The 26,621-nt window shown below is 39.6% G+C and overlaps 5 protein-coding genes across 10 annotated transcripts in view; 2 read left to right on the top strand and 3 right to left on the bottom strand.

Moving 5' to 3' along the window:
* Positions 1–898: 898 nt before the first annotated feature.
* On the bottom strand, positions 899–4,066 carry pnpla1 (patatin-like phospholipase domain containing 1). The gene is made up of 8 exons (XM_053317965.1): positions 3,659–4,066; positions 3,343–3,575; positions 3,181–3,246; positions 2,869–3,081; positions 2,439–2,499; positions 1,693–1,810; positions 1,251–1,355; positions 899–1,094 (listed from the first exon to the last, which is right to left on the bottom strand). Exons 1-8 carry the CDS (start codon positions 3,864–3,866, stop codon positions 899–901), a joined length of 1,200 nt encoding a protein of 399 aa, XP_053173940.1. The 5' UTR covers positions 3,867–4,066.
* Positions 4,067–4,941: 875 nt separating this feature from the next.
* On the bottom strand, positions 4,942–9,339 carry etv7 (ETS variant transcription factor 7). 4 transcript variants are annotated; one of them, XM_053318270.1, is made up of 9 exons: positions 9,115–9,339; positions 8,765–8,906; positions 8,497–8,661; positions 8,235–8,411; positions 6,983–7,114; positions 6,726–6,863; positions 6,029–6,171; positions 5,817–5,917; positions 4,942–5,723 (listed from the first exon to the last, which is right to left on the bottom strand). In XM_053318270.1, exons 1-9 carry the CDS (start codon positions 9,145–9,147, stop codon positions 5,534–5,536), a joined length of 1,221 nt encoding a protein of 406 aa, XP_053174245.1. In that variant the 5' UTR covers positions 9,148–9,339; the 3' UTR covers positions 4,942–5,533. The 4 variants fall into 4 exon arrangements, with proteins under 4 accessions (XP_053174245.1, XP_053174246.1, XP_053174247.1 ...); XM_053318271.1 differs by having other exon boundaries at positions 6,983–7,090; positions 9,115–9,338; XM_053318272.1 differs by lacking the exon at positions 6,983–7,114.
* A 75-nt stretch (positions 9,340–9,414) lies between these two features.
* zgc:194242 (uncharacterized protein LOC100005854 homolog) lies at positions 9,415–11,950 on the top strand. 3 transcript variants are annotated; one of them, XM_053318284.1, is made up of 4 exons: positions 9,415–9,474; positions 10,767–11,023; positions 11,259–11,439; positions 11,582–11,950. In XM_053318284.1, exons 1-4 carry the CDS (start codon positions 9,471–9,473, stop codon positions 11,782–11,784), a joined length of 645 nt encoding a protein of 214 aa, XP_053174259.1. In that variant the 5' UTR covers positions 9,415–9,470; the 3' UTR covers positions 11,785–11,950. The 3 variants fall into 3 exon arrangements, with proteins under 3 accessions (XP_053174259.1, XP_053174260.1, XP_053174261.1); XM_053318285.1 differs by lacking the exon at positions 9,415–9,474 and adding an exon at positions 9,680–9,769; XM_053318286.1 differs by lacking the exon at positions 9,415–9,474 and adding an exon at positions 10,349–10,404.
* A 936-nt stretch (positions 11,951–12,886) lies between these two features.
* On the top strand, positions 12,887–17,140 carry ube2t (ubiquitin-conjugating enzyme E2T (putative)). Its single transcript, XM_053318288.1, has 7 exons — positions 12,887–13,210; positions 13,513–13,622; positions 14,782–14,851; positions 14,957–15,062; positions 15,186–15,284; positions 15,671–15,754; positions 16,892–17,140. Exons 2-7 carry the CDS (start codon positions 13,514–13,516, stop codon positions 17,006–17,008), a joined length of 585 nt encoding a protein of 194 aa, XP_053174263.1. The 5' UTR covers positions 12,887–13,210; position 13,513; the 3' UTR covers positions 17,009–17,140.
* Positions 17,141–18,386: 1,246 nt separating this feature from the next.
* Positions 18,387–26,621, bottom strand: part of LOC128357600 (leucine-rich repeat-containing G-protein coupled receptor 6) — a 39,015-nt gene continuing 30,780 nt past the window's right edge. Inside the window, exons 7-18 of the mRNA XM_053317963.1 lie at positions 24,929–24,997; positions 24,417–24,488; positions 24,194–24,265; positions 23,701–23,769; positions 23,192–23,263; positions 22,829–22,894; positions 22,635–22,706; positions 22,112–22,183; positions 21,467–21,592; positions 20,545–20,699; positions 19,787–19,867; positions 18,387–19,642 (exon numbers count right to left, since the gene is read on the bottom strand). Of these exons, the coding sequence (XP_053173938.1) occupies positions 18,387–19,642; positions 19,787–19,867; positions 20,545–20,699; positions 21,467–21,592; positions 22,112–22,183; positions 22,635–22,706; positions 22,829–22,894; positions 23,192–23,263; positions 23,701–23,769; positions 24,194–24,265; positions 24,417–24,488; positions 24,929–24,997 (2,182 nt within the window). The remainder of the gene's footprint in view (positions 19,643–19,786; positions 19,868–20,544; positions 20,700–21,466; positions 21,593–22,111; positions 22,184–22,634; positions 22,707–22,828; positions 22,895–23,191; positions 23,264–23,700; positions 23,770–24,193; positions 24,266–24,416; positions 24,489–24,928; positions 24,998–26,621) is intronic.

Raw genomic sequence — 26,621 nt, 5'->3', positions numbered from 1 at the left:
CCACTTTTTGTCAATGTTAAATTGATGTACAGTGATGTGGTATAGCAAATGGTTAGACTTGAGGGGACGAGGAGTGAAAGAGTACAATGTTCACATGGCACATCACAGGACTAGGTGTTACCTCTCGTGGGAAGATGAAATTAGGAACACTCTGGATAAGCACCCTGAGGCTAAACTCCCAACTGGATTCAAACCACAAGTATATTTGTGTTGAATATTGCCCTAAAACATTACTTAACTTATTAGTGTTTAAAAACAAAAATAAAAAATATAAGCAGGATGTATGACTTCACACAAGTCAGCTGATGAATCACTGACATTCACACTAGCCGCAATCAGTTTTTATGATTTGACAGCAGAAATCACTGTTGGCAATTAAAGTTTTTAGAGCGAGATATATTGATTTCCAAGACTCCACTCCCTAATTATTAGAACCACACAACATTTTCACATTCATGCTCTCAGGCGGAGAAAATTGATTTTTTCAGCCTCAAAATTTTCAGACAAAACACAGGCTCTCCTTGAAAAACCTTTCCATGATGTAAGTTTGGTGTTGCTTGTGTATTTGGCGCCTTTTTATTTAGTTTTACATGCTGAAAATATTCTACTAATGTGGACTATAATAGAACCAATTACTACTAAACCTAAGGTGTAGTGGAGGTTTGCACTATTGACACACTGATACACTTTGAACAGTATAATAAAATAAAAACATTTTAACCATCTTTGCTTAAATGAATCCGACTTTAAATAGAACCAAGCTCAACCAAACTCAAATATCTTAGGTGCCCCAGTCAATGGCAATATGGACTCAGGAAAAGCCTAACTTTACAAAATACATGCAACCAGCTGAATACACAGAATACACTTATTTACATGTCTGTTTGGTAAGCTATATTTAAGTCAGAGGCTCTCTGTAATTCTTGTTGCTTGATGGGGTGACAAACCGTCTGTGCAGACTACCGTGCCAGGCATCTTCTGAGTGGGCAGAAGAGGAAAGCTTATGGTGAGGTGTTGAGTGCCTCTGTCTTTGGGGAACCTCATATTCTTGCTGAAGTTTCAGCCATTGCAACAGCAAGGTGATGGGCATTACTCTAAAATACAGAAATGAGTACAGTCTGGTCAAGTTGAGTCCGATCAAGTCATGTTGAGATGAGACATGAAAAATATTAAATGTAACAACATTTCTGAAAGCTTTGAATACAATTTACAATTATTGTGTAATTATTCCATTAAGGGTGTTATCTTACCTGTCCTTTATGTTCTTCTTGAGGCTACAGACAATAATGTTGAAAAGAAAGAAGTTATAATGTCTGAAGACACGCCAAATCCAGTAAACCAAGTCTGGAGCCTGCCTGAATATCAGTGGAAGACAGAGAAGACACAGTCAGCTGATGAATCACCAAGTCAAATAACAATGCATTTGTAATTGCTAAAATTATGCCAGTGTAAGGACATTACCATGACCTGAACAATAACAAAGCCAAGAGACTCGGCAGGATAAAATGTGGGTTGAACTGGTCTGGATTGGTTAGTGTGAATGTTGGATGGTTGCTGCTAGATCTGCCTCAAACCTGAAAACTTTACCTATACCAGAGGTATACATGAAAGTTTCCAAGCTACCAGACCTCAATATCCTGAGGTGTTATCGCAGTCATGTCTCTGTTATGTACTGTATGTTCAGTTGATTACCTGTGGCTACTCTTGAGCACTGCAAAGAATGCCAGCATGAGAGGCAGGAGCAAATTGGATAAGATTCTTGCAGGAAGTCCAAACATGCTGAGATACATCATCTGGTTGCCCAGCAATACTTCAACACAAGAACAAGACTTTGTGTATAACAATTGGAATATTTTTCTTCACAGGATATACAACTTACAAATTCAAGTGACAGTGACAGCTGTTTACTAAATTTGTACATAACTGAACTATTAGCGGATTGAAAATCAATATGTACATATACAGTGCATATCAATATGACAAACTACAGACAGATCCTTTTTCGCCATTTTTCTGTACATTTTAAAATGAACAAAAATCAGTGTGTAGTGTGTGTGTGTCATCCATACCATTCTTTGCTGTGTCACAATTGGGAGGAGGTTCTTTAGTCATAATTTTTCCCATCAATTGGTATTCAGTAGAAGTGCCTGTCTGCATGCGTCTGTTGTCTGTAAAAGATGTCAAAATAGTGGCCTTGTTTTTCACCTTCATCTCCTCCCCTTCCTCCATAGTGGTCTCCTGGTGTTTCAACATTCTAGTTTGGTTAAAGTTATGTGGCACTTGGGATACTTTGTGTATCGTCAAATATGGGGCAAGATCTGTATGCGAGGGAAAGATGAGACAAACAAATAAAGAAAGTAGGTCAGGTCAAATCCATACATAACAGAAATTAAAGCATCTCATTATGCCCCACCTAACAGTGAATATAATTAACCCACCATTGCTCAGAAGAAAATTAATGGCATCTTTGTAGCCACTATGGTATGCTTGTTCCAGGGTCTGAAGAAGATTTTACAAAAACAGAAAAATACATGTAAATGTATGGCTTACATTTTGATACAATACAAAATACAATAAGAAATACTTTATCTACCCCATGGGAGAAACTGAGTGCATACCATACAATAAGACACTAATAGAGTAAACAACAGGTAATAATAAACAATAGGTAAATTATAGTTATAGTATAGTTATAGTTGGACAAGATGCCATTATTTGACATTGAATCATCAACAGGTGTGGGTTTTTGGCAGAAGTCAAACAAAGAAGAAGTTAAACATATAGATTGACAGATATGTTTATGCTACAGTTTTTCCTCTGAGTATAAACATCTGCACATGGGCTGTTTGGCATACAACAGGGACTGACCTCTAAAGCCAAGGGGTACAGGGCATTGATGACCCTTTTACTGTTAGCCATGTTGCCTTTGAAGGTGGTTCCACTCACTACCACGTCCCACATGCACGGTGTGTCTGGGGGACAGATGTCTGTCTCTCCAGAAAATGGAGACACTGTTAAGGTGTGACTGCAGAGTGGAGGTAGTACAGGTTGCATGCTGCTGAAACCTCCATCCATATAATGCTGGGAGATAAGATCAAATATGTATATGATGCAGACTAAACAATGTGCTCCAAGTGAGTTAGTGAGAATATCATAAAATATACCACAAATAATACTTACTTCTCCTTTGAAGGATGGAGGCAGCATACCGCAGTACCCAGGCACAAAGCAGCTACATAGCAGAGCCTAAGGACAGTATAAGGAATAAAAGTGGTTAATGGTTGTTTTGTTCTAACTGCTTCTTACAAATCAATATAATGTGAAGCTGTAGTGAAAACTCACTTGTACCACATCCTCTTTGGAGTGGAATTCAGATATGACAGAGGTCTTGCCATCAGACAGGCGGGTTACAGCCACAGCGAGACGTCGACTGGCCATTTGGTGTGCCTCAGAAGGAAGATGTTTATGTAAAACATTCTTTAACCAGTGGAAAACATTGATTGAGGGGTTAAATGGTCCAAGTGGAAAAGACTTCATCTGTTTCGCAAAATTCAGCATTTCATCTCGAATGTTAACTGTGAAAGAGACAATTTCTAAGTCAAAAACAGTATTAACATGCTACAGAAGTAGATTCATGACAAAATATAAAGTCACTTACTCAGGCTCATTTCACAGACCACAGCAGCTGCTACCAGAGATCCAGCAGATGCACCAACAACAAAAGGTGCTGTATGCAAAATCCTGGGTGCATAATTTAGTAAGCACTGGGCAACCCCTAACTGGTAGGTGGCAAGGAATCCGGATCCAGAGAAGGAGATGGACAGAGGAACTTCTCTATACTGACAACTGGATACACCTGGAGCCATTTCTAAATGCTGTCAATTATCAGTTGAAATGTTTTCAATCATAGATGGTGACAAGCACTAGTGCTCTCCAAAAATGTAACTGTCTTTTAGAAACAGAGTTAAAGCAAGCTGAGATGAGTTATTCAATGAAGAGTGGCTCTCACAGTTCACAATCACTGCTTTAAAAAAAAATCTCAATTAGACATACCATGTTGGTCATGCCCACATGATATAGCATACAACACTGTCAGTGTTGTTTAATCTTTTTCTGGTCCTACTGTAAAAAGCGAACATATTTTGGTTTGCTTATCTCTGACTTGCTTCCACATGATACTGAAAAGCTCCATATTTTGGCAATACTGAACTAATGGATGAGGAATACAATTCCATAAAAGTCCAAATCAACAATTACGGACTCGCATTTTTAATGCTCTATTCTAGTATTTTATTTCTCTCTTTCTATTTTTTTTTATTATTATTAGTGTAGGGTGTGGGGGGTTAATTGTATGTTTTAATGTTTCTCAAAGTACATGTTTCTGTTGTATGTAAAGCACTTTGAGTTGCCATTGTGTATGAAATGCGCTATATAAATTAAACTGCCTTGCCTTGCCTTTATTTAAGTAAATGATGACTCAAAAAAAGAAAAAAACATAGGATTGGACTGCAACAGTACTTTCAGTACAACAGCTACATATTCTTCACGTTGCCTATATCTTGTGAGCTTGCTAATGCTCTAAATGAAGTGCCATTTTACTTTCATCTCTGTCCCTTAAAAGTTTCTGTAAATTAAACATTTGTTGTCAGTAGTTTGTGTATTCCATGTATTTAGAAGCCATGACAGATCAATTGTAATAACTAGAGGTCAATCTCATCACTGACTATGACTATCAATGATAATGATGATAATGATGATAATAATAATAATAATAATAATAATAATAATAATAATAATATACTAATACTTGTTCTACGACATTATTCAAATCATTTAAGTATTCAAATAAACTTAATACCTGAATGTATTCATCATTTGGGTAGTGAGAGAGATACCAAAATGATTACAAAAACACTATACGATCGTCACACACACTTTCCATACCATACAAAATATTTATTTTACAAAACATGAAAAACACTTATAATTAGCCTCCAGACTATTTAAGATTAGTCAACAGACATGGCAGGATAAAGTGTGATTACAACTAGCCTATAGACAATGTCCAACTGGTTAATTTGCACTTTGCAACAAATAGTTCGTCTTGGAGCTAATATAGGAAAGTATTTGTGAAATAACTGTCTATACAAACTGGGATTCAACCTTCCACAAAAATGTGTCCTTACTTTTTTTTGTGAAGACTAACAATCACAAGCCTGGCTAACACCAGACTGCGTCTCAGCGAAGTAGAATCTTGCTCGAATGAGAGCATGGGTATACCCAGGCTAAACAATCACTCCATTCTGCTGCATCTCATTTAATATTAGTGTTCATTCTGATCACAGCAATACATACATTGATTTACAGCAAAATAAAAAGCTATTTCACAGTGCAAAAAGCCAAAGACATTACACCTAGCTGTGCATTTTGTACATTTTCTGAAGCTGAAACCACATGACAGATATACAGGATCTCCTTTTTTATCCTGTAATAATTGTTTTTGTACCATATTTGGACATCTAATCCTGCTGTTCTATCTGACTGGAGTACCAGTTGGAGGAGGCTGTGGAGAAACACGATCAGGGGAAACCTCAAAATGGTCATCGATGAACTCATGTGCAGGACTGCTGTCTGTAAAGTCCCTGTCCTGAGGAGGAGTGTGTTCTGGGGACTCTGGAGGGTCAGCCTGCTGTTTCTTGATGTCCTGTGGGGTTTTAAGGAACCTGAGCCAGAAGGGAGATGCATTAACAATAAATGTGTTATATGCTGTGGGGAGAAGTCAAAAAAGATAATGTCAAAGAAAAAGGGGCAGAGACCTGAAGAGAAGTTTCTGTCCTCGCTCCTTTTTGATGATGTTGAGCTTGTAGTAGTGCCGCAAAGCACGGGACATTTTCTCATATGTCATATTGTCACGGTTCTGTAAAAATAGATCACATATCACCAAAGGCTAAAGGGCTTCATCTTTTTGTCTCTCCACCTGTGTCTCTATTAGCCTTATAAGATGAACCACAGAAACCTGGCTGCTCACCTTGTGGTTTCCCCAGAGACGTGCCAGCCCGTTGGGATCAACCACCCTGAACACCAGACTGTCCTGGTCCTCCCATCGGATGTATTCTTGGTAACGGTCATCACACAACAGCTGATACACGTAGTCCCATAGCAGTCGGCACTCTGGCAATGATTTAAATAGAAATAAGAATCATATTACAAAAACTTGTAGTACTATCATTGATGTGGGGTATTTAAAGCTCTATTAAGTAAATACCCATAATGAAAGAGATCAGGTCAAATACAACATTTTCAAATTCTACTCAATCTCATGACTGTAGGCTTGCCCATGTTTCTATGCCACTTTTATTGCTCAATTAACCACGATTTTTGCTATTACTGTACAAGTGAAGAAAATTACTTATTTGAAACAACCCCAATATTCAGCTTTTTGCAGTGTAGTCAATTTCAGTTCATAGTTTCAGGTCAGGGCTACATAGTGAGTATGATATTTGAATATTGGACTTAAAATGTGTTAGTTGCTAGGAAGAGGACTCATTGTATTGTTAAAGGCTTGTTTGTTATAGAGCTTTGCTACCCCCTACTGGTCAAAGTTAACTTGATGCAGCTTTGAAATGTATTTAATGTTTACTGCAGTATATCTGTGAACTATCTTCAGGATCACATGTATGTTTGTTTTATATATTTTCAGAGTGAATAGAAAAACAAAATAATACCTGGGATGCGGCCATTAGCTTTGTGCATTGGGCTCCTAGGCTTCTCCCGGCTAGACAGGTTGAGAGGCTCCTGAATGATGACCCCTGTTTGGGGAGGACACAGGACTTTTTTCGGGGGAGATGTAGAGACAGCTACAGCTATCAATTTAAGAAAGAGAGAGATACAGAGGCAGAGAGATAGAGGGACAGATAATCACACATCACAGTTAATAATGAAACCTGCTGCCAAATGTGGTATAGTAGTTTGTTATACCCACTACTATGTGTGAGAGGAGCAGGATAAGTGTATATGATCAAAGGGCGATCTCTGAGTAGTGACATGGGCTCTGTCTGGCTGCTCGCAGTCGTTACAACAGCTGCCGACACTGCAGTGGTGAAAGCAAGGGAAACTGTGAGAAAGAAATATAAGGAACTGTGACAAAAAGCTAAACTGAAAGCAAAAGTGAATTTACAGTCGCTCGAAGAGTTTATTTACAATAATGTGTGTATAAAAGACTAATGCAACATTCAGGAGGCCATTTCACTATTTGCGTACAGTGAGTAAAATAAAGTCTTTATTGTGGACTCTGGAGTTATAAGATCATTGGTTTCCAGGTAACTGTAACACGCCCACTGGCATGCATCCTACTTCCTAGAGTGGAAAGCCCCTTTTTTATGGTGGGGACAAAAGAGGAATGCACGTGTTTGTATTGCTCGATTTAAGGGTAAAATGTCATCAAGCAACAAAATACCTTTACTGTACTTATGCACAGTTTTGAGATGTTGGTACTTTATTGCAATGTGACAAGGAAATACTGTGATTTTTGCTTCTCTGTGTTTATCTAATGGGTATGTTTACAAATACATTTTTTACAAGAAAAACACAGTACATTAAATATGATGCATTGCAAACGATGAAACTTCTCAACATCTGGACCAGGTACTACATGGCAATTTTTTATTGTCTACTTATTTTGCTACCATTACTTTTGCTTGACTTTATAATGCAGGTCTTTTTCATGCCATTTGACATTGTGGTTACTTCCTCATACACGTCCCCACATGTATTGAGAAAGCGTAGCGAAGGTTTAAATTGTAGCTTAATTCAGGATTTAGAGTTTGGGCATAAGACTGAAAAAAACATCAATGGTTGTCGTAACACTCAAAGTAAAACAAACACACTGTATGAGATAGTACAAATTACCGTATGACGTGTTTGCACATGTGGCTAATCAGAAGGTATTCAGACAAACAGTCTAATAAGGATAAGCAATATTGATTTAATACACAACAAACTCAATCAATCAACTGTGTGTATGTGTGTGTGTGTGTGTATGCTTTGCACTCTATGCAGCTTTGCACTACGTGTAGCACAACCTTGTGGATATAATGCCTAACAATGTCACCTGCATGTGTTTCACTTGATATCTTTGTTTAGCTGTATGTCTGTCAAATTACCTGAATCTGACAACATACTAGTGAAATAAAGTAGAGTGACTGATCCTGAATATGTTACATCATGTTACTGACCTGAAGTGTCCTGGACTGTGGGAGATTGTGGCTCTTGGATATTATGGGCAGGGACCTGGTGGCCGACTGTGGTCTGGATGTGTCTGGTTGCCAAGGAGGGAGACGAATTTGGGGGGTTGCAGACCACACTCCTCCTCTGCTGTTTTACACACTGTAGGATCTCATACAGGACATCACCTGCAGGAAACAGCAGAAAGGAGTGCATATGAAAAAACAGGCATGAAAGCAGTCAGCACACCCTCTTTCTGTAAACACACTCTACCTGAGCTGGGGCAGCGGTGTCTGAAATCTTCCTTTGTGAGCAGGCACAGGGCTCGGCCATTCATCTCAAAGCACCCCTTCTCAGGCCGGCGCAGTGAGTACTCCTTCTGAGCCCAGTGGAGCCAGTGGGCAACATCATCCTTATCCCACAGTGATGGGTTTATTCCTAGAAAATAGATTCAAAAACACACTCATAAACTGTGCAAGTGGAAGGTGCTCATCTACTTTGTTGTAAGTAGGTAACTTTCAGGACTTTGGCTTTGACTCACGCAGCCGTCCAGGTAGATGCCACAGATCTTCCTGAGTGGGAGGACTGGCCAGAGGAAGCTGGTTAGGGGCTGAGGGATGCCCACTAGGGGGAACGTTGACTTGCCTTGTAAGCATTGAAGGACTGTTTGCTCCGTTTTCTTGCTACAGAATATTCACGTTTATACACACAAGTACACCCACACAAATAAACAAACACACACAGGCACGTTTGTTACAGTCTAGAAACAGAGTTGGTTACAAAAAGTTTTCAATAAACAATAGTTACTAATACTCAGAGATACAATCGTAATCTCCTCTGTGTGCTTTTTAAGGCAACACATTAAACAGTTCGTAAATGAGAACAATTTACCTTGACCAAAGGTGACAGGGAAATGTTCTCCATGGAAAAGTCCTTTTTTCGATTGTACCATAAAATGAAGTTAATTTCCTTTTACTCGGATTTACAACTCGTCCAATGACTGAAATAATCTTCAGGTTAAACCTCCCTGAACTCCATTTTAAGTAAAGACTTCATATTACTTTCAAAGAAATAAAAAGTCTATTTTCACATTAGAGCCTTCCGGGAAATGAAAACGAAAGAGACAAAATCCTGACGGGGGGTGTGTACAAAACAGGCTGATTGGAGGAAGCTGCTGCAGAAGACATTTCCACAAACATTTGACGGCGATCCAACTGCGTCAACTGTAGGAGTGTTACATCAACACTATGGGTAACACATTATTTGTTTAGGTGTTTTTCATACTTCCATTGTCTTGAACGCGAAAATAATGATAGCTAAAAAAATAATGAGAACCATTTGTTAGAAATAAAAGATGCAGACAAAGGGTTATTTAAACACAGATAGAGGGAGTGTGGATTGTGTGCAAGAGCAGCGCCTGCGCTCATGACACGCAGTCTAGAGCTCCTCCTCCTTACTTACAAACAGGAAGATAAAGTTTATCATCAGCTGCAGCTTCAGTGTCACCAGTGCCGTACTGAGCCACAAACGAGCTGTGTCAATCCAGGCAAGTGCCGTTTATGAGACCTATTCTCAATAATGCAGCCACTATGTTAAAGACATTCAGTTTACTTTATGCCAATGCGACTCCTGCAACCGCAGGGCTCATAGCCTACCTGTAGGAAAAATAAACATTCAATACAGTCATCGATCACTTGGGAATAAAAGAGGGGAAAAAAAGATAATCAAAGGAAAATCCTATTCATATATGTATGTAGGCGTCCTGGCAATACAGGTGTTACTTTTAAAATGCTTTGTAAGTGTCTATCCACTAGAAATTTGCTGCCATGTGCGTTAAGACCTGACCATACATTTTGAAATACATGCAGGAACCGACGGTCCTATAAAATGAATATTAAAGCATAAAATATCCCTGACTGGAGAGAAAGCTTAGGTCTACTACTGGTTGTGCGCAGATTGATTTGTATAACTGTATGTGTACATTGAAGTGCATGTTAAAGTGTTGAAATCTAGTCTATTTTTTTTATTAAACTAGTCTGTTTTGTTCAGTCACTCAGCAGATTAAACATTAACTTTGTGCAAGAAGTTAAGGTGAGCAGAGTCCAACTCAGAAAACACAGAAACCACTATGAAAGTTTTCAACAGATAACGTTTTTTTCACCTGATCCCTTGATCTTATATGTGAGTCATGACTGTCATTGCTGCTGATTACTTAAAGTTCTGACTGAAAATCCAAAACATTTGTTTTAATTTGAAAAAAACTGAAAAAGTAGAATTAAAAAAGCTCAGTTATGTTTGTTTGTTTTGTATGGTTTTGAGAAAAGAGTCTATCACATAAAATTAATGGTATCCAAATTATGAAAGTTTTTTATATCAAGATAATGATATTGCCACAGGACAAGTGCTTAACATTTGTAAAATATGGAGTCACTGGTAATGCTGAATGTTAAAATGATTTGTATTGAATTTCGTGGTTGTAAATATCTGAAATAGTACTATAGCCACCTAAAAATGCCCACATCTTTTTTGTCATATTTCTCCAGTGATGTGGGCTGAAAAAGTTGGGAAACAGTTGGGCCACCCAACACGATCAGTGGCAGGGTGGCTGGTCAGTAAATTCCTCAAGATGCGGAACCAGGTCCTTGAGGAGAATGCCGTGCAGCTTTGTGGGATTCAGCCTGGAGACACAGTGCTGGAACTGGGTCATGGCCCAGGTCTGGGTCTGCAATCAGCAGCCAAACTGCTCACAGAGCCCGCAGGCCGCCTTATAGGAGTGGATTACTCAGAGTTCATGCACCAGGTGAGGTATGAATACTGGTAGAGTGGAATAAAGTTTTGAAGTTCAAGTTGTTTATCACATACATGTATTGAAGTTTGTTTAGAAAAATCTGCCCAGCAAACCGTAAGCCTTTCTATGTGCAATGAACAGCTCCCTAGAAACAATAATTAACTATAGTGAGGCAATATTGTATTTGAAAGGGGAACATTTCTCAATTTTAGAATAGTAGCCTATTTCTCAATTTCCCCCTTTACAGATGGCTAGTGAGCATTTGAAGGAACTTGTGGCCAGTGGTAAAGTGACCCTACACCACTGTGATGTTGCAGCAATGCCTCTGGCAGACAGTACTGTAGATAAAGTCTTTCATTGTAACTGCTACTACTTCTGGCCTGACCTCAGGAAGGGAGCCACAGAGATACACCGGGTAATGAAACCAGGTAGGTGATGACACTGTAATACAGACTGTCCTGTAAGGGACATCGGTCATGCAAATTAAAATCTCTCAGATGCTCTGGTGATTTAATACTTTAGTCCAAGTTTTGACTATGTCTTTTTTTTCTCGCCCTTGATTCCACCCAGGAGGCCTGATGGTGACAACACTGAGGCTGTCCCACATTGCTACTATGGCAGCAAAGCAAGTGATGCCAGGGGAGAACTGGCGCCCGGAAGCCTACATGGCGGCTTTAAGAGACTCGGGTTTCAATGATGTCAGAATGGAAGACACAATGGAACAACACAAACGCATTACTTTTCAGGCTATCTATGCCACTGCCTTAAAATGAGAGTGTAATCAAACTACAAGTGAAAGATTGTGTGTTTATTCGACCTAATTTCTGTGATTATGAGGTATTGTATGATCACTTTGGTTTTCACATTGTACCTTTTGAAGATGGAAATGTATTTTATAATAATGATAACATGATCAGAAATGGCTCTCTTTTGGCTGTAGGTTGTTTCCTTTGTTTGATTCTCTTCTCAGCTGGACCTCCCTGTATCATGGTACTTTGTTGAAATTTTTCTGGATATGGGGAGAACTTGAAGTAGACCTGAGCATCAGACATACATTATAATTTATTCTGAGAGCTATTTGACATGCTTGAAATATCGCCATATTAACAAGGGAATTTTCTGATATCAGTATATATATCACAATATAATAAATACATGCAAAGTCAGTAATCAAACTATTTTTCAAAGAAATTAATAATATTCCAGTCTTACATGTTCAATTTATGAGATTAAACTCTTTATATGTGTAAAACAAACACTTCAGTCTTTAGTTTTGTTACTGAAAGCTAGGAAGTGCTGTTCTGATGGCTCACTTCAATATCATCCTCCACTAGACTGACCTCTTTCATCAAATTACTGTTACTAAAATAAGGTTGATTCTTAAGACTTTTGTACTTGATAACAGCACATAACTTGATGCTTGATATACAGTACATATCAAATTAAATACTAGTAAACTACTCTCTCTCTCTCTCTCTCTCTCTCTCTATATATATATATATATATATATATATATATATATATATATATATATATATATATACATTGATAATTAGATAAAATATAGAAATATAGCTACACAAACAAGGTACAAGGCATTAATGAAAGTGCAGTAATCATTTCTTAGTGTCAGTATTAAGCCCTGATCTATTTATCTAAATTGATATAAATAATCTAAATATAGACCTAGACAAATTGGTGAAATATGTAATAGTCTTTAGTTGATGCCATAGACATATGGACTGAACTAGTCCCTATATCTCATTGGAAGCGTAAAGACAGTGATGAACGCCACCAAATGACATTTTATTTCATCCAAAATAGCCAGTCTTCAAGGAGGGAGCTCCAATTCAAAGCATTTGTATATATAAACTGAAAATGTATAAGCTTCATAAATGTATAATTTTTAGAAGAGCTGGTATATCTGATTGCATTAGATTGCGCAGGTGGACCTAATAAAGAGGCCAGTGATGGTGTATTTTCAGTAATGCTATCAGTTGCTAACAGTTGGTGGCGATCATGCTCAGGGTGAGTGCAACTCACCATTAAAACTGAGGAAGAAGAAGAAGAAGCGCGCGGGGAGTGCAGATGACGTAGGGACCGGGAAATCCGAAACAAACACCACGTCGTCTCTCCTCTGTCTTTGCTGTAAAGACAAGCGGCGGTCGAGAAGTGGACAACTGCAAAAGAGGAAGCAAAGTAAGCGAATGTAATTTAATATCGCGTGAACAACATCTTACTTTAACTCCAGTGTTGTTACTGGCCTGAGAATGACATGCTAATGTTTCCATAGCCATAGCGACACCATTTAGCAGGATAAAACCTATGGATAAAACATGAATTAGCTAGTATAAGCAGTGGTAAGTTTGTGACAGTGTAATTTGACATATGTAATACGTACGCCATCTTATTAAACTTATAACCATACAACAAATGATTTTTTCCTGTACCAACTTAATCAATTGATATAACTTAGCTACACTCCACTCATCGTTTAACAGGATGCAGAGAGCATCCCGTTTGAAGCGTGAACTTCAGATGCTGAGCACCGAGCCACCTCCCGGGATAACATGCTGGCAGACCGAGGAACGGATAGACGACCTTCGGGCACGTAAGTACTCTCATCAGGGTCCAGGAACTGGATCTAAAACTGGACTAATGCCAAAGATTAATTTGTAATTTAATAACAGTAACAATTTAGTTGTCATTAACATTGTATATTTGATCAAAATCATTTCAAATAATTAAGTTATTGTCTTAAATTCTCCTTTTTAATTTTCCTTACATATCTCCTTTGCAGAAAAAATAATGCCTGTATTTTCTGAAAAGGAAGAATAAGGTCTTTGGGGAATTGTTTTTAAATGTCTGTGGTCTGTGTTTGATTGACAGCAGCTGGCCGGCACCAGAGTTCTCTAATTTACACTGCAGCTTCAAAGCCTTGTTTTGTTTGCATTCATATTGACGTGCAAGAACCACATCTGCACCTACAGTGCTGTGCAAAAGTTTTTGCACTTTAGATGTTTACATTCATATCCTTTATGCAGTACTATCAGGGCGGTGTCTGATTGGTCCCAAATATAGTCTGCAGCATGACAATGACCACAAACATACAGCCAGAGTCATAAATAACTATCTTCATTGACAAGAAGAAAAGGGAGTTCTGCAACAGGTGGTATGGCTCCTGTAGTGTCCTAATATCAAAGTTATGGAGCCAGATTAAGATTAAATTAAGAAACAGGAGCAATTGAGATAAACACAGAAAGTTCTACAAGATATTTGGAGCAAGCTTTTATTGAATTGAATGTTTTTTTCCCGTTTACAGCACTTTCTATTAAGTTAATCCACTGATGGTAAATATTTTTGAAAACATCTTCACTTAACTTTTAGACCTTAAAACCTTAGCACAGTACTGTAAATGGACCAACATGATATTTGCAGGTACATGCTGTTGAATGTGCAGCAGCTGACCAGCTAATTAAAACTGATGTTAGCAGACCTCCCATGGGGAGGTAGCAGCGACCCAGTTTTATTCTGGCAACAGGTCAACATAAGGTCTATTCACTAGCTGTTCTGAAACTTTTAATGATCTCACACAATCTTCCTGAACCAATAGACATGTTATAATCACAGTATTCTGTTGCCTTTATTTTATTGTACTGATACACATTTGCACCAATTCATTATATACTTTTTCATAGTGAATATAGCCTCGGAGTAGTAATGTTTCTGATTCATAGGAAGGTTTTTATTTTCTTTCCCTTCATTTACAGAGATAGTTGGAGGGACAGGAACTCCATATGAAGGTGGACTCTTTTCCCTGGAGATTAAGGTCCCTGAGAGGTAAATTTCTTTGAGATTTAACATTTTTAAGGGAGTTTGCGCTCCTTTTTCTTTGCTGCAAACCATTACTACTCTGTAGTAGGACTGACCTGCTATTATCTCTAGGTACCCATTTGAGCCTCCCAAAATCCGATTCTTGACACCCATCTATCACCCAAACATTGACAATTCAGGACGTATCTGCCATGATGCTCTCAAACTCCCACCAAAGGTTGTAACAGATTAAAAGTACAATTCAAATAATCTGAAGAGTTTGGATCAAGAAATTAGAAATAAATAAGATGTACCATCTTACATGTGTTGTTATTTTTCCTGCTTTTTATTTTTTATTCAGGGTGCCTGGAAGCCATCCCTAAATATCTCCACAGTCCTCACCTCCATCCAGCTGCTCATGGCTGAGCCCAATCCAGATGACCCACTCATGGCTGATACAGTGAGTTGCACTTCATCTCATAATCACACATATAATACAGTACACAGCATGCAATAGCCTAGCATTGATACTGAACACAATCACATTGCAGTGGTTTAATTAGTCTTTTTGGATTTCCTAACAAATATTGGTATGTGAAGCTTTTGCGACATTACTTTTTTACTAAGTCATACTATGCTTCAAAAATGATCTCAATTATGCTGTTTATTTACAAGCCAGGTGTTTTGTTGAAAGTCAGGGTAGAAATTCTGACCTCTTGTCACAAAAATACAGCCTCTTACAGTCTTAAAATCACAGTAGAAAAGCATTGTGAGACTGATCGATTTTGAAACACCACTGTATACATCTGAAGGACACTGTAAAACACTTGAATTTTTTGAATGCAGTCATCAGAGTTCAAATACAACAAACAACTGTTCATGCAGACGGCCAAGAAGTGGACAGAGGAACATGCTGTTCAGAAGAACACGGTAAGTCACTCCGGCCTATAGTTGAAACTGTTAACTGTTGTTCATAAATGAAACAGTTTAATTTCTTGAATCTTTTTAAAACTCTATTATATGCTGACTGTCTCTGGTGAGATGTATTGTTGACTCTCAATCTGATGTACTAAAGGTTTGCGTGTGTACTAAAAATGTGTAATGTGTAAACTTTACATCACCCACAAAAAAAGTTTTCTACTAACGAGGCACACTGAGGCTTGTGTCTTTTAAGTGTGCAAGATAATGCGCACTATCCATTCACGTTTGCCATAATGAATGTAATATAGGGCGTTTTTACACCAGTGTGCAAAATACAGGGAGGGGAAAATGCAAATATGTTAATTTAGTACACACATTGTGATTTACCAAACCTGGAGGTAATTTTGCTGACAGTAACTGCATCTATAAATACGTTTGACGGGCAGGTATTAACCAGCTGTGCGGCGCACACAGATGACTGCTGTTATTGTGGTGAGGAGGAGACGGAGTCACAATGACAGAATACTCAAAGAATGGACCTGTGTTAATATTTTTGGAGTGGAATATTTTTGGTTTTACTAACAGCATTGACTTTATCACAAATACTCCCCCACATAGCGTTCTTTTCTGGTGATATGTTTTTTGCTGTAACTCAATATGCTTGTTAACCTCTACCACTAGAACCTCTAATTCCATGGGATTAGATTTCATTTTGCGTTTGTGGGCTTTCTGCAGGTCCAAACTGTCCTTTAAGACATGCATAACACTCATTGAAATACTGCTGTCTCCATCTGTTGTCATTTGTGCAGCTATTCTTAGTAGATTACCAGAAAAACGCACACTAATCAAACATGCAATCTGTTGCATTGTACACACAATTTAGAACCCTTTATTTGGGATCTTAGTAAATCAGGCCCTTAGTGTACCTTGTCATTACATTGGCTGTTTGCAGTGGTATCTTCTGTCCACAAGGTGGTGCTGTACTCATTTTATAGAGTTGAACTTCAGCGCTTCAAAGTGATGCAGGCTGTACAATTTGTGTTTAAATGTGCCCTTAATATTTTTAACTTTTTAGTTTGAAATGTCGAATAATGGCACATGGGCAATGCTGTCATTGTATGAAAGTTTGTATCTGTCTGTGTTCAGGGAGTCACAGAGAGCAACAAAGAAAATACCCTAGATCAGAAAGCATCATCACGCAAAAGAGAGGCCCTCCACACACAGCAGGAGGAAGAGGAGCCAACAAAGAAAAACTGTGTGTAGTTTGCACCACACTTGTTAGATCCACAGGTCTCTTCTCCAGAACCACCTGCCAGTATGTAAAGAGTGTATTTTATTTTTCAATTTAGTGGTAATACCTTCTTTAATTTACTATGTGTGCATTTGTCTTGTTAACCCTGAATATTGTCATATTTATATGTGTAATGTCCTTTTTTGTCTTATAATAATAAAATTTTGTTTAACATGAATTAATTGTTGAACGTAATATAACACGTACAATGCCTTTACTTCTTGGGCGGTGTGAAGATGTGTTTCAGAAAAGTAGCATAAACAAAGTGGTTGATGTATACAGTATAAAGATAATTTTATTCAAACATATGCTTACCAGTTGTATACAAAGTATGTACATCCTAAATAACAACACAAGTTTTTTTTTTTACAAACTAAGGATTTATTTCTTAACATATAAAATTATATATTTGGTGTTTATCATATAAAAAGGCAGACAAACATCATAAGGCTGTAGTGAGTCAATACCATGCTAGTTCAGAGGTAGTTACATTGTATGTACATATTGCTAGCCTACTCTAAAGTCTGTAGAAAGATAGTTACATCCCATTCAGTCTGTTTGCTTGCCTCATGTTTGACAGTTGCATATTTGAGACAAAACCATGTAAACCATATGAAATTGTATGTGCGATATATTTCCTGTTGCATTTTGCCACCACATGAGTAACTTTTATAACAGCGATTACATAGGTGCAGAGAAATATATCTGACAATAGCATTTCTATGAATGAAAAATGTTAGCTTACTCTGGTAAAAATGACTTGGCGTGTCTGATGATGAATCCCTTTATTTAAAACAGATCTTAGCAATAGGTTAGAGTTCATAATAAAATAAAATAAAAAAAACAAACATAGTAGATAACTCCACTTAAAATATAACCGAACAATCTGTAACCTCTAAGCTGCATGTCTTATTGTCACATTTCAGTATAAACATTTACACTTAGAATTCTACTTGCTCTACCTAAAGTCCCCACAGCTAAACCACTGCTTATATTTTCCATATAGTTACCGGCTTTGAGTTCAGCTCTCTTTTTGTCATGTGAGTCCATGACTGTTACAGTCCACTGTATAGTGTCTGAAATTGTCCTTAATTAGAACAGTAATGCCGTATTGTGATGTTTCCTTTTAATAGTCTTTCTTGTGAAGGGAACTTTTAGTTGCACTCTTCATTTTCAGAGGCACTTTGTTTTGCTCTCATAGACTTCTCTAGAGTACTCTACAGTCTCTGTGTGGACTCATTCTGAGGTGCATGTAGACTGATAACTCAGAACTAGTCTTGCTGCTTCTGTAAGATAATGGCCCTTGAGTGTCCGTAGTGTCCCAACTATTCAGACAGCTAACTTGGAGGCTCATGGATGAGAGGTGAGAGAGGGAGTCATGGCAGAGTGATACAGGGGCCAAGTGTTACGAATCACATCTTGATCTAAACTCTTCAGACGTTCAGTGTTGTCCAGGCTCCCTCGTTCTGTCACTCTTTCTCTGTCTCTGGCAGTGGGAGTGGGTATCTGGCAAGGGATGAGAGGAACAGAGGATGTAGACGAGCAGTGGGAAAATCTGATGGGATCCAGTCGTGGTTGGGGAGAAGACCCCCCACTGTATAGGGTATCAGCATCAGCTAGTGACACCTGTGTCAATGAATCGGAGCAGGAGCTCTTCTCTGTCTCCACAGACACCAGTGAGTCCAGGGTGCGGTCCCGATGTAGCTGTGGACGTGCTTTGGGGCGAGGCCAGAAGAAAAACTGGGAGTGGTCTCGTGTAAAAAGCAGGAAGAGGAGGGGGTTTAGGCAGGCAGGCAGGGGCTGCAGAAGCAGGAGGACTGATTTTAGCACCTCCTCCCCCAGAGAGAGGAGACCCAGGAGGGAGCAAAGGGAAAGGAAAGCTACTGGCACATAGAGGAGGCCATTTGTGAATATTAGCCAGGCAACATGTTTGATCATGGCACAGTCCCACAGGCCCTCACATTCTCCCCTAAGTAATTCCCAGTAAAGGCGGATGTATGAACCTGTGACTATGAGCAAGCACAGGGTGTTCATCATAATGAGCGCCAAGGGAAAGACCAAGGAGGATGACAGCCGAGAGGTTGGAGGTGGCAGGGGTGAGGGAAGGCAGAAAGGTGAGGACCCGTACTCCCCAACTCCTACCAGTGGGAGACAAGCCAAAGTGAGGGAAAGAGTGAGGCAGAAAAGTGCGCATGTACGTACACTCCCAAGGGATGGGGACTTCCCATAGGCACGGGCACATGTCACACTCACACCACATTGCACAGCTGCCAGAGTCAGCAGCAACACACTTGCCTCAGATGCAAACACCCAGACCCATCCTGTCGCCTGACAACCAGGACCCCCTTCCCAGCGGGCACCATGGTGACCAAACTCTCCCAGGGTTAGAGCATCCACAAGGGCCAGAGTGCATGTACACACACCCGTTAGCAGATTTGAAGCGCCCATGCAGGCCACAGTGAAGCGGAGTGGTGACAGGTAGCCGGGTGAGCTGAAGAGGGACAGGAGCAGGAAGGAGTTCCCCAGGAGAGCCACCAGGGAGATGGACCACAAACCCACACGAACCAGCCAGCTGCCCAACAGAGAGTCACAAGGACGGAAAGGACCTGCAGTAGCACAAACAATACAAACATCAGCTTTAGATAAACAAACTGTAAATTTCCCTATTCTGTATTTTGGAGAAAACAGTATGCAAGCCAATTTATAACTTAGCAACTTGATCGTATCACTGAAGGTGTATCTTCACATACCTGGTGTAGGTGTGCATTGGACACTGGTCTGTAGTTTTGATTCCTCTATTTCTAGCTGGAACTCCTCCAGGTCAGGATCATCTGGAATAACATGCATTATTAGGGTTAAAGAAATCAGAGGTCCAATACATTTTGGCCAATCTGTTGTACAAGGTCTGTTAGTCTGTTGGAGGCTCTATATCTATTCTGCATGACTATACAGAGTATGCATGTTGTGTGGCACTGGCTGTAGGGGATTGGAGTCATGAGGGAGGTGATCTAACATTCTTTCACACTGAAACACATTTTTCTATAAGATAATAGTAACTTTGGGAAATTTGATCATCGTGACTGGTTTTATAACAATTAAAGCTAAATATATTTGAATCAGTTGTATGTAATTGTTTAATCATCTTTTATTATTTCTGCCTTTGGGTACACCCAGCTCATTTTTATTTTCAGCTTTAATGGTGTAGGTTTAATGGTTCTAATTTCATCTTACTTTTGGTTTATTGGTGTTTATATTTTATGCCTGCCACAGGAATGCATGGAAGGGTCAACACTCGACTGTAAATGTGGGTCAGTTGCTAGGTAGCTGTGGTCTCAGTGAGGCTCTGACATGTTTCAAGCAGGCTTATGTCAATAATTAGGCACTGAGTACAGACATATGGGACTCAGATTTCCATGTATTATTTTACCCCTCTACATCGGGCTTGCACCATGTGTGTTAAATACAGTATGTAAGCTCACACAGATATTGTAAGTGTGTGCTTTCTTACAGTGTGTGTCAGCATGGGTAGGGTACATGGCTACAGTCCTCTTGTGCAGGTCCTCATCAGTGTTACTCTGATCAGTGTCCCACTGGCTGGCTGGCTTGTAGCTATCACAGGAACCATACACACAGCACTGGTAGGCATAAGGCATCTCGATCACCCTGTAACAGACAGATGGCCTCAGTAAAGTAAACCAGGAAGAATAATGCCACAACAAATAGTAAAAAAATGTGTATAAAGAAACTGCTATAAAACCTTAACTCTTGACTTGATATTATTATTTTTTTTTTAGCATTGCTACTGTGGTGTGTTTCATTATTTTTAGAGTATTTACATGAATGTTTCAAAGCAACAAATGAAAAATCAAGCAAGATTCCATATCATCGTTTCTAAAGTCTGTGTTGAAGATGGTTGTATACAAGCTTTTACTGTATATATACAGTGTTTTTGAAATGTATTTCTGCCAGGCCTTCTGGTTTGGGCGATGTTCGACAGTCATGCTAACATTGCCACTTGATCACCTGCCATCTCCTATTAATTTGAAACTCACTCTCCATTTTCATTTTACTACACCTTTCCAGGCCTTGAGGGATGCTAATCTTTGAAACAAGAATTAACTTGCTGCTGATAAATGCTTTCTCATTGTCAAAGTTCAGTTCAAGAGTAGCTTGCAGGTATACACTGTAATTAGTCCATTGTCAAACTTGGCTGCCTTTGGTACATTTAAGATATTAATAGAAAGTTGTGAGAGGAAGGATAATTGAGGGGATGGGAAGGGATGCATTGTTCGTTACAGCCACAGGTTACACACCTGGAGCAGTAAAAATGTACTGTGTGTTATCATCTTAAATCAGTTTTTGTCAATAAACCAAAATAGAAAAGTTAATATTAGACAGAAGAGAATGATGTTGGACGGGTGCTGTGTTACCTCATACGGGGGAAGTGATCAGGACTGTAGGCCTCATATAATTCCATATTGCCCCTCAGCTTGAGATGGGTGAGACCCCCCAAACCTGCAACTGGCACTGAGTTAAGTCTGTTCTCAGTCAGGTCCCTGAGACAAAAAGAGAAGGAAATGTTAAAAAAACAGAAGGGAGTGGGTGTCAGATGAGAGCAAGCCAGTGTGTTTTTATTTCAGGCATTGCCGAGGGTCATCCTCAGTAACAAAAAGGCCTTGTCTTTTAGATTTTTGAACTGTTCAGACAAGGCTCTCTATCAGATTCCCTCCTGATAACTCTTCCTGTCAGATGTAGTGGGTTTGCTTGTTTAGCTAGGCATACTTCAACTAGTCTTCACACAATGAATCAGTTTATATTGGCATGACCTGAGATGAGTCTTCTGGCCACACAGAGGGGTTTTGCAAACAATAAATGCATATCAGTGATCTCTGTAGACTGCCAAAGACAACTGGTTTTCTGTGGCACCCACAGTCAAGTGCTGAGTGTTTGTGTAAGGCTACAGCTCTGACATACAGCTTAACTTGGATTAAAGATAAACAAATTCAGCATGTTTTCTAAGGGAGAAGAGTGACACTGTTGAAGGACTAGATGACAAGAGTAGCATATTTACTCACAATTTGATCAAAGAGTGAAGAGAGGCAAAGGCATCTGTGTGGATCCAATTGATCATATTCCAGCTCAGATCACTGACAAAAAAAGACAGAAAACTGAAATGCACTCAACGAAATTGGAATGACACATTGAATGTTGTATGTCTATCACCACTAGATGTCAGTAATGGGTCAGAAGTGTACATAGTTTGATCTTGACTATATAGCCTCACAACCCCTTTGACTTGAAAATTAATCAATCTGTTCATTCTGAGTTATGAGCAGTTTAACCAGGAGTGATTCTCCCTCCACAAATGTTTCATTTGAATTTTCCTTGGAGTTAGGTGAGGTGTACAACTATGTTGTGCTTTACTAAGAAAAAAAGCAGAGGAAAAACATTTTTGTTGTAACAGATTTATATTTTGTTTTTCTTCTCTTCTATTCCATTCATCATCTGGTGACACCTTGGAGGTCCTGAACCCAATGTTGGGAACCACTGATCTAGATAGTACATTTCCATGGAAGAAATGGACGAAAATGCACTTACAGTGCTCGTAGAGAGGTGAGCTGCTGGAAAGTGCTTGACTCTATCTTCCTGATTTGGTTATGCTGTAGCCCTCTGTTGAGAAAAATACAATACAGGCATTCACACCCACAATTCAAAATGTGCAGGTAAACAAAAAAAAAGACAGCTGATTGTCATGCATATGTGCGTTTGATTGTGTTGGGGCTACTACTCACATCTCTTGCAGTGCAGAGCAGTGGTAAAAGCTGGGCAGATCCTCTATCTGATTGTAAGACAGCTCCCTACAACAATACACAATGCACACACACAAAACACACATAAACACAGTGACCAGCTGTGGATTTATGGCGTGGGAAATCATGGGGGTGACAGGATTATTTGAGTCTTCGGGTGAACAGTCAGCTCTGTGAGCAAGGCGATATAGCAGGACAATAATTTTGGGGAGCTATTGGATTTCATAGCATTGTGATTGTGCAAATGATTGCTTGGGGGCACAACCCTCCACAATTGGGTTTTGTGTATCAGTTTTTGTACCTCTCACTCTATTCCCTTACGCATGTTTGTGTGTCTATACTCACAGCACTCTGAGGCGAGGCAGCTGCTCACATAGATCCAGAGGGAGAGCTGAGAGACCGGCCCGGGTCAGCGTCCTATAGAGAGAGAGAGAGAGACAATCTTCTGATCATTGTTGAAGTGTAAGCAAGCGAAAGGATCCCCCAGTCCTGTGAGTCTAACTCGGTCAGACAGGGAACTGTGTAGGTTCGCCAAACCTGTCATTGGCTGGCATAACTAGCTTACCCCTCCCTATTCCATTTCTGAGTCTCCTGTTCTTTCCCCCTCTCTCCTACAATCCTAAAACATACATATTCTCTCTTTTTTACTCCCGGCTTTCTTTGTGTGACTCTCTCTTTCTTCTCCGTATTTCTCTCCACTCTTTCTCTCTAATGTACTCAGACTCCAGGGATTGTATTTTTACCCTCAACCTCAGTGTCAACTCTTTTCACATTCTTTGTTGCTGTATGTGGTGAAGACTTACTTGATTAAATAATAATATGTGTGTGTGGTGGTGGGTGGGGGAAACACTTACAAAATTTCCAGGCTGGTGGTTCCTTTCAGATCGGGAAACTCACAAATTTGGGTTGCTCCATTAAGGGAACTGCAGTAGAACAGGGAGTAAAGTGTCAGAAAACTCCCTTTCTCTCTCTCTCTCTCTCTCTCACACACACACACACACACACACACACACACACACACACACACACACACACACACACACACACACACACAAACTCATGCATGTGCACACAGACTTTGTCTAACAGCTCATTTCAGCCATCACACTTTTCCTCCAACATCAACACGGGCTGTTTTGGCTCACTAGACATCATAAGTCACACCATTCAACATGTTCTTACAACGCACTCTCCCTTACCACAACAGCACACTGCACAGCAATACACTAACACAACATCATTCAGTAGGCCATTACACATGTCCACTCTCACTGCTAGGGACAGAAAATGATTTAAACAGTGTTTGAGCTAACTTAGTGGAACGGTTTCTACTGACCACATACTTACAGTGTGTGCAGCTTAGGTAAGAATTGGAAAGCAGATTTTCCCACAAACTGGATAGGGTTCTCATAGAAATGACTGCAAAAAAGCAAGAGAAAATTATTTTGGACATATTCTGATGAATTTGCTTTTGCTCATGAGTTGTGTTATAAATGTTGACATGAATTAGCGATTATGTGTTTATCAAATATGTGCACATTGTAAAATCAAGGATAAGCATTAAGCTCACATGGTTTGGAGCAGAGGGTTTCCCACGAAGGCCCTCTCTGGGATGGCTTTGATATTGTTGTTATGGAAGCCCCTGCAAATATAAAACATACGGTCTATCAATATTTTTCAGATTTTGTGTGTGTGTGGATGCATGTGTGTGTGTTTGGAGGGGCGACAGAGTGTGTTTGTGAGCGAGAGGCAAGTCATATGTCCTCATGTTGCACCTGCCGTTGCACAGCTGAAAAACATTTTTGGACACATGAGATGTAAACACGCACACATACGCTGTATCTGTGACACATATGCACACTGTGGAACATCTGCTGAAGCTGAGGGAAAACATAGTTTGTGTGTACGTGCAGGCAAGCGGGTGTGTGGGTGTGTAGCCAGCACCTGCTTAGGGCGAGAGAGATTGTATCCGAGTGCCACATTAAAATCACTTAACGGGATTACTTGGGATAACGCAACCATGATAGTCATGTTGGGCAGGTGTGTTTTTGTGTGTGCGCTCGTGCGTGTGTGTGCACTCACAGTTCCTGAAGCTTACTCAGTGTCCTGATGGCCACAGGGAACTCCTGGAGATCATTGTAGTTCAAATCCCTGAGAGAGAGAGAGGCCGCAAGATAAACAGTCACGATTACATAAGATATTGAAATGTAGACTCCATGACATGATGGAGGTTTTATTTTCCTGTAAGAGAAATCATAATTCACCCATATGTAATATTCTGTGTGAAAGAAACTGTGTCTAATCGCAAACGTGTGCATAATCATTTACTCTCCACTCTCAGGGACGGCTCGAGTGTGAATTTTGGATTTGACCCTTCATCTTTGCTGCTCCGACCTGATTATTTAGGTCTGTCTCTGATTAGCTTCCCAGGGAACACAGTATCGTAACAACCGTTGCTGTAATTGACACAGCTCATATGAAGGTGGCAGGGAAAGTAAAAAAAAAAAAAAAAAAAAAAGTTTTACTGTATGTCTTGTCTGTATATGAGCAGCCTTCTTTAATCTAAGAATTTTTTTTTCTCGAAATATTACCCCCCCCCCCCGAGGTCATTTTTTTCCTTTTTTTACCTAGATGGCCCTAATACGTCATTGCACAAAAATGCCTTTGATTAAGCGCATCTTTCAAGATATCTAGAGTATTTGTGTTTCCCCCAAGTTTTCAGTGGATTTTGTGAAATGTCTGTCTGTGTCTGCTCTGTTTTGTTTGCAAAATGCTGTGGCATTTTCCAGAAGTTCTCTGGACAGCTCCTTGTCATAATGATTTTATAATACACACTGGGGGTTGGAGAGGGTGTTGGTGATGCAGATGGTTTTTTGTATTGTAGGGTTTTCCTCAATTATGATGATCATAAAGACAAATAATTCATCACGGCCGGAAAGCAGAACTGTATGTTGAATACAGTCTCTTTGAATATTCTACACAGCTCATTTTATAGGATTCTTAAACTCCTCCCTACATCCCTATATGGACATGTTTCACTATTCCAAATTTACCCCTTCCTTATGTTTCTAATGTTCATGATAAGAGGCACATATTCTGAGAGGGTCATATGGCGGTGAGGCTATGGAAAGAATCCTTTACATGTTCAGCACATTCATACTGTATAGAATTCCCTTACATGGTCAATACAGTACATGCATACAGTATATCCATCAGTATTTCTCATAAGCAAAGCTGCTGTGAGAGATTAACACCTCATACCAGCACAATCCCCACGTCAGTGACACCTGTCATCTTATCCTGCTGAATCATACGTCTCTCCCCACCGCTGACGGCCACGGCACTTTAACACACACTATTCTGGTCCAGAGTGCTCCATCCCTCTTTTTTTCATTCTCTCATTTCCCTTCATCCCATCAACCATGGCTCCCACACTTACACCGTATTCCCTCACACATCCCAGCAAGGGTGATAGCTTTTAAGTTAAGTGATAATCTGGCTATACACTGCTAGTGCACACGCAGAAGTACTTGCTGATATGCACACTCATGCATGTGCCCACACACATGCTCATAAAAAGTAACACATAATTTTTAACACTTCAACAGGTTGTTAAGCAGCATACCAGAAACAGTGTTTTCATCAGACCACCATGAATTTTGCAGGAGACATGGTTGTGCTCTCTCAATTTCTCTGGCTTTCTCTTTCCACCTCTTTCATAAGACTGTCAGTTTTCTGTGGTTTCCATAATGGTGTGCGGTAAGGATCTAGTTAT

Source organism: Scomber japonicus, chromosome 4 (genome assembly GCF_027409825.1).
Source record: "Scomber japonicus isolate fScoJap1 chromosome 4, fScoJap1.pri, whole genome shotgun sequence".
In the NCBI taxonomy this organism is placed as follows: Eukaryota; Metazoa; Chordata; class Actinopteri; order Scombriformes; family Scombridae; genus Scomber; species Scomber japonicus.
This window is presented reverse-complemented; position numbering and strand designations above follow the sequence as displayed.

Coding starts and splice junctions, on each gene's coding strand:
- etv7 (XM_053318270.1), bottom strand. CDS start 9,147: ATGGAGAACATTTCCCTGTCACCTTTGGTCAAG. Junction 8,412..8,496: donor ACACCGCTGCCCCAGCTCAG/GTAGAGTGTGTT, acceptor TGTTTCCTGCAG/GTGATGTCCTGTATGAGATC. Junction 6,864..6,982: donor TGCTCCTCTCACACATAGTA/GTGGGTATAACA, acceptor TTAAATTGATAG/CTGTAGCTGTCTCTACATCT.
- pnpla1 (XM_053317965.1), bottom strand. CDS start 3,866: ATGGCTCCAGGTGTATCCAGTTGTCAGTATAGAGAAGTTCCTCTGTCC. Junction 3,576..3,658: donor GGTCTGTGAAATGAGCCTGA/GTAAGTGACTTT, acceptor TCTCTTTCACAG/TTAACATTCGAGATGAAATG. Junction 3,247..3,342: donor CCAAAGAGGATGTGGTACAA/GTGAGTTTTCAC, acceptor TACTGTCCTTAG/GCTCTGCTATGTAGCTGCTT.
- zgc:194242 (XM_053318284.1), top strand. Junction 11,024..11,258: donor ACTCAGAGTTCATGCACCAG/GTGAGGTATGAA, acceptor CCCCCTTTACAG/ATGGCTAGTGAGCATTTGAA. Junction 11,440..11,581: donor ACACCGGGTAATGAAACCAG/GTAGGTGATGAC, acceptor GATTCCACCCAG/GAGGCCTGATGGTGACAACA.
- ube2t (XM_053318288.1), top strand. CDS start 13,514: ATGCAGAGAGCATCCCGTTTGAAGCGTGAACTTCAGATGCTGAGCACC. Junction 15,063..15,185: donor CTCTCAAACTCCCACCAAAG/GTTGTAACAGAT, acceptor TTTTTTATTCAG/GGTGCCTGGAAGCCATCCCT. Junction 15,755..16,891: donor ATGCTGTTCAGAAGAACACG/GTAAGTCACTCC, acceptor GTCTGTGTTCAG/GGAGTCACAGAGAGCAACAA.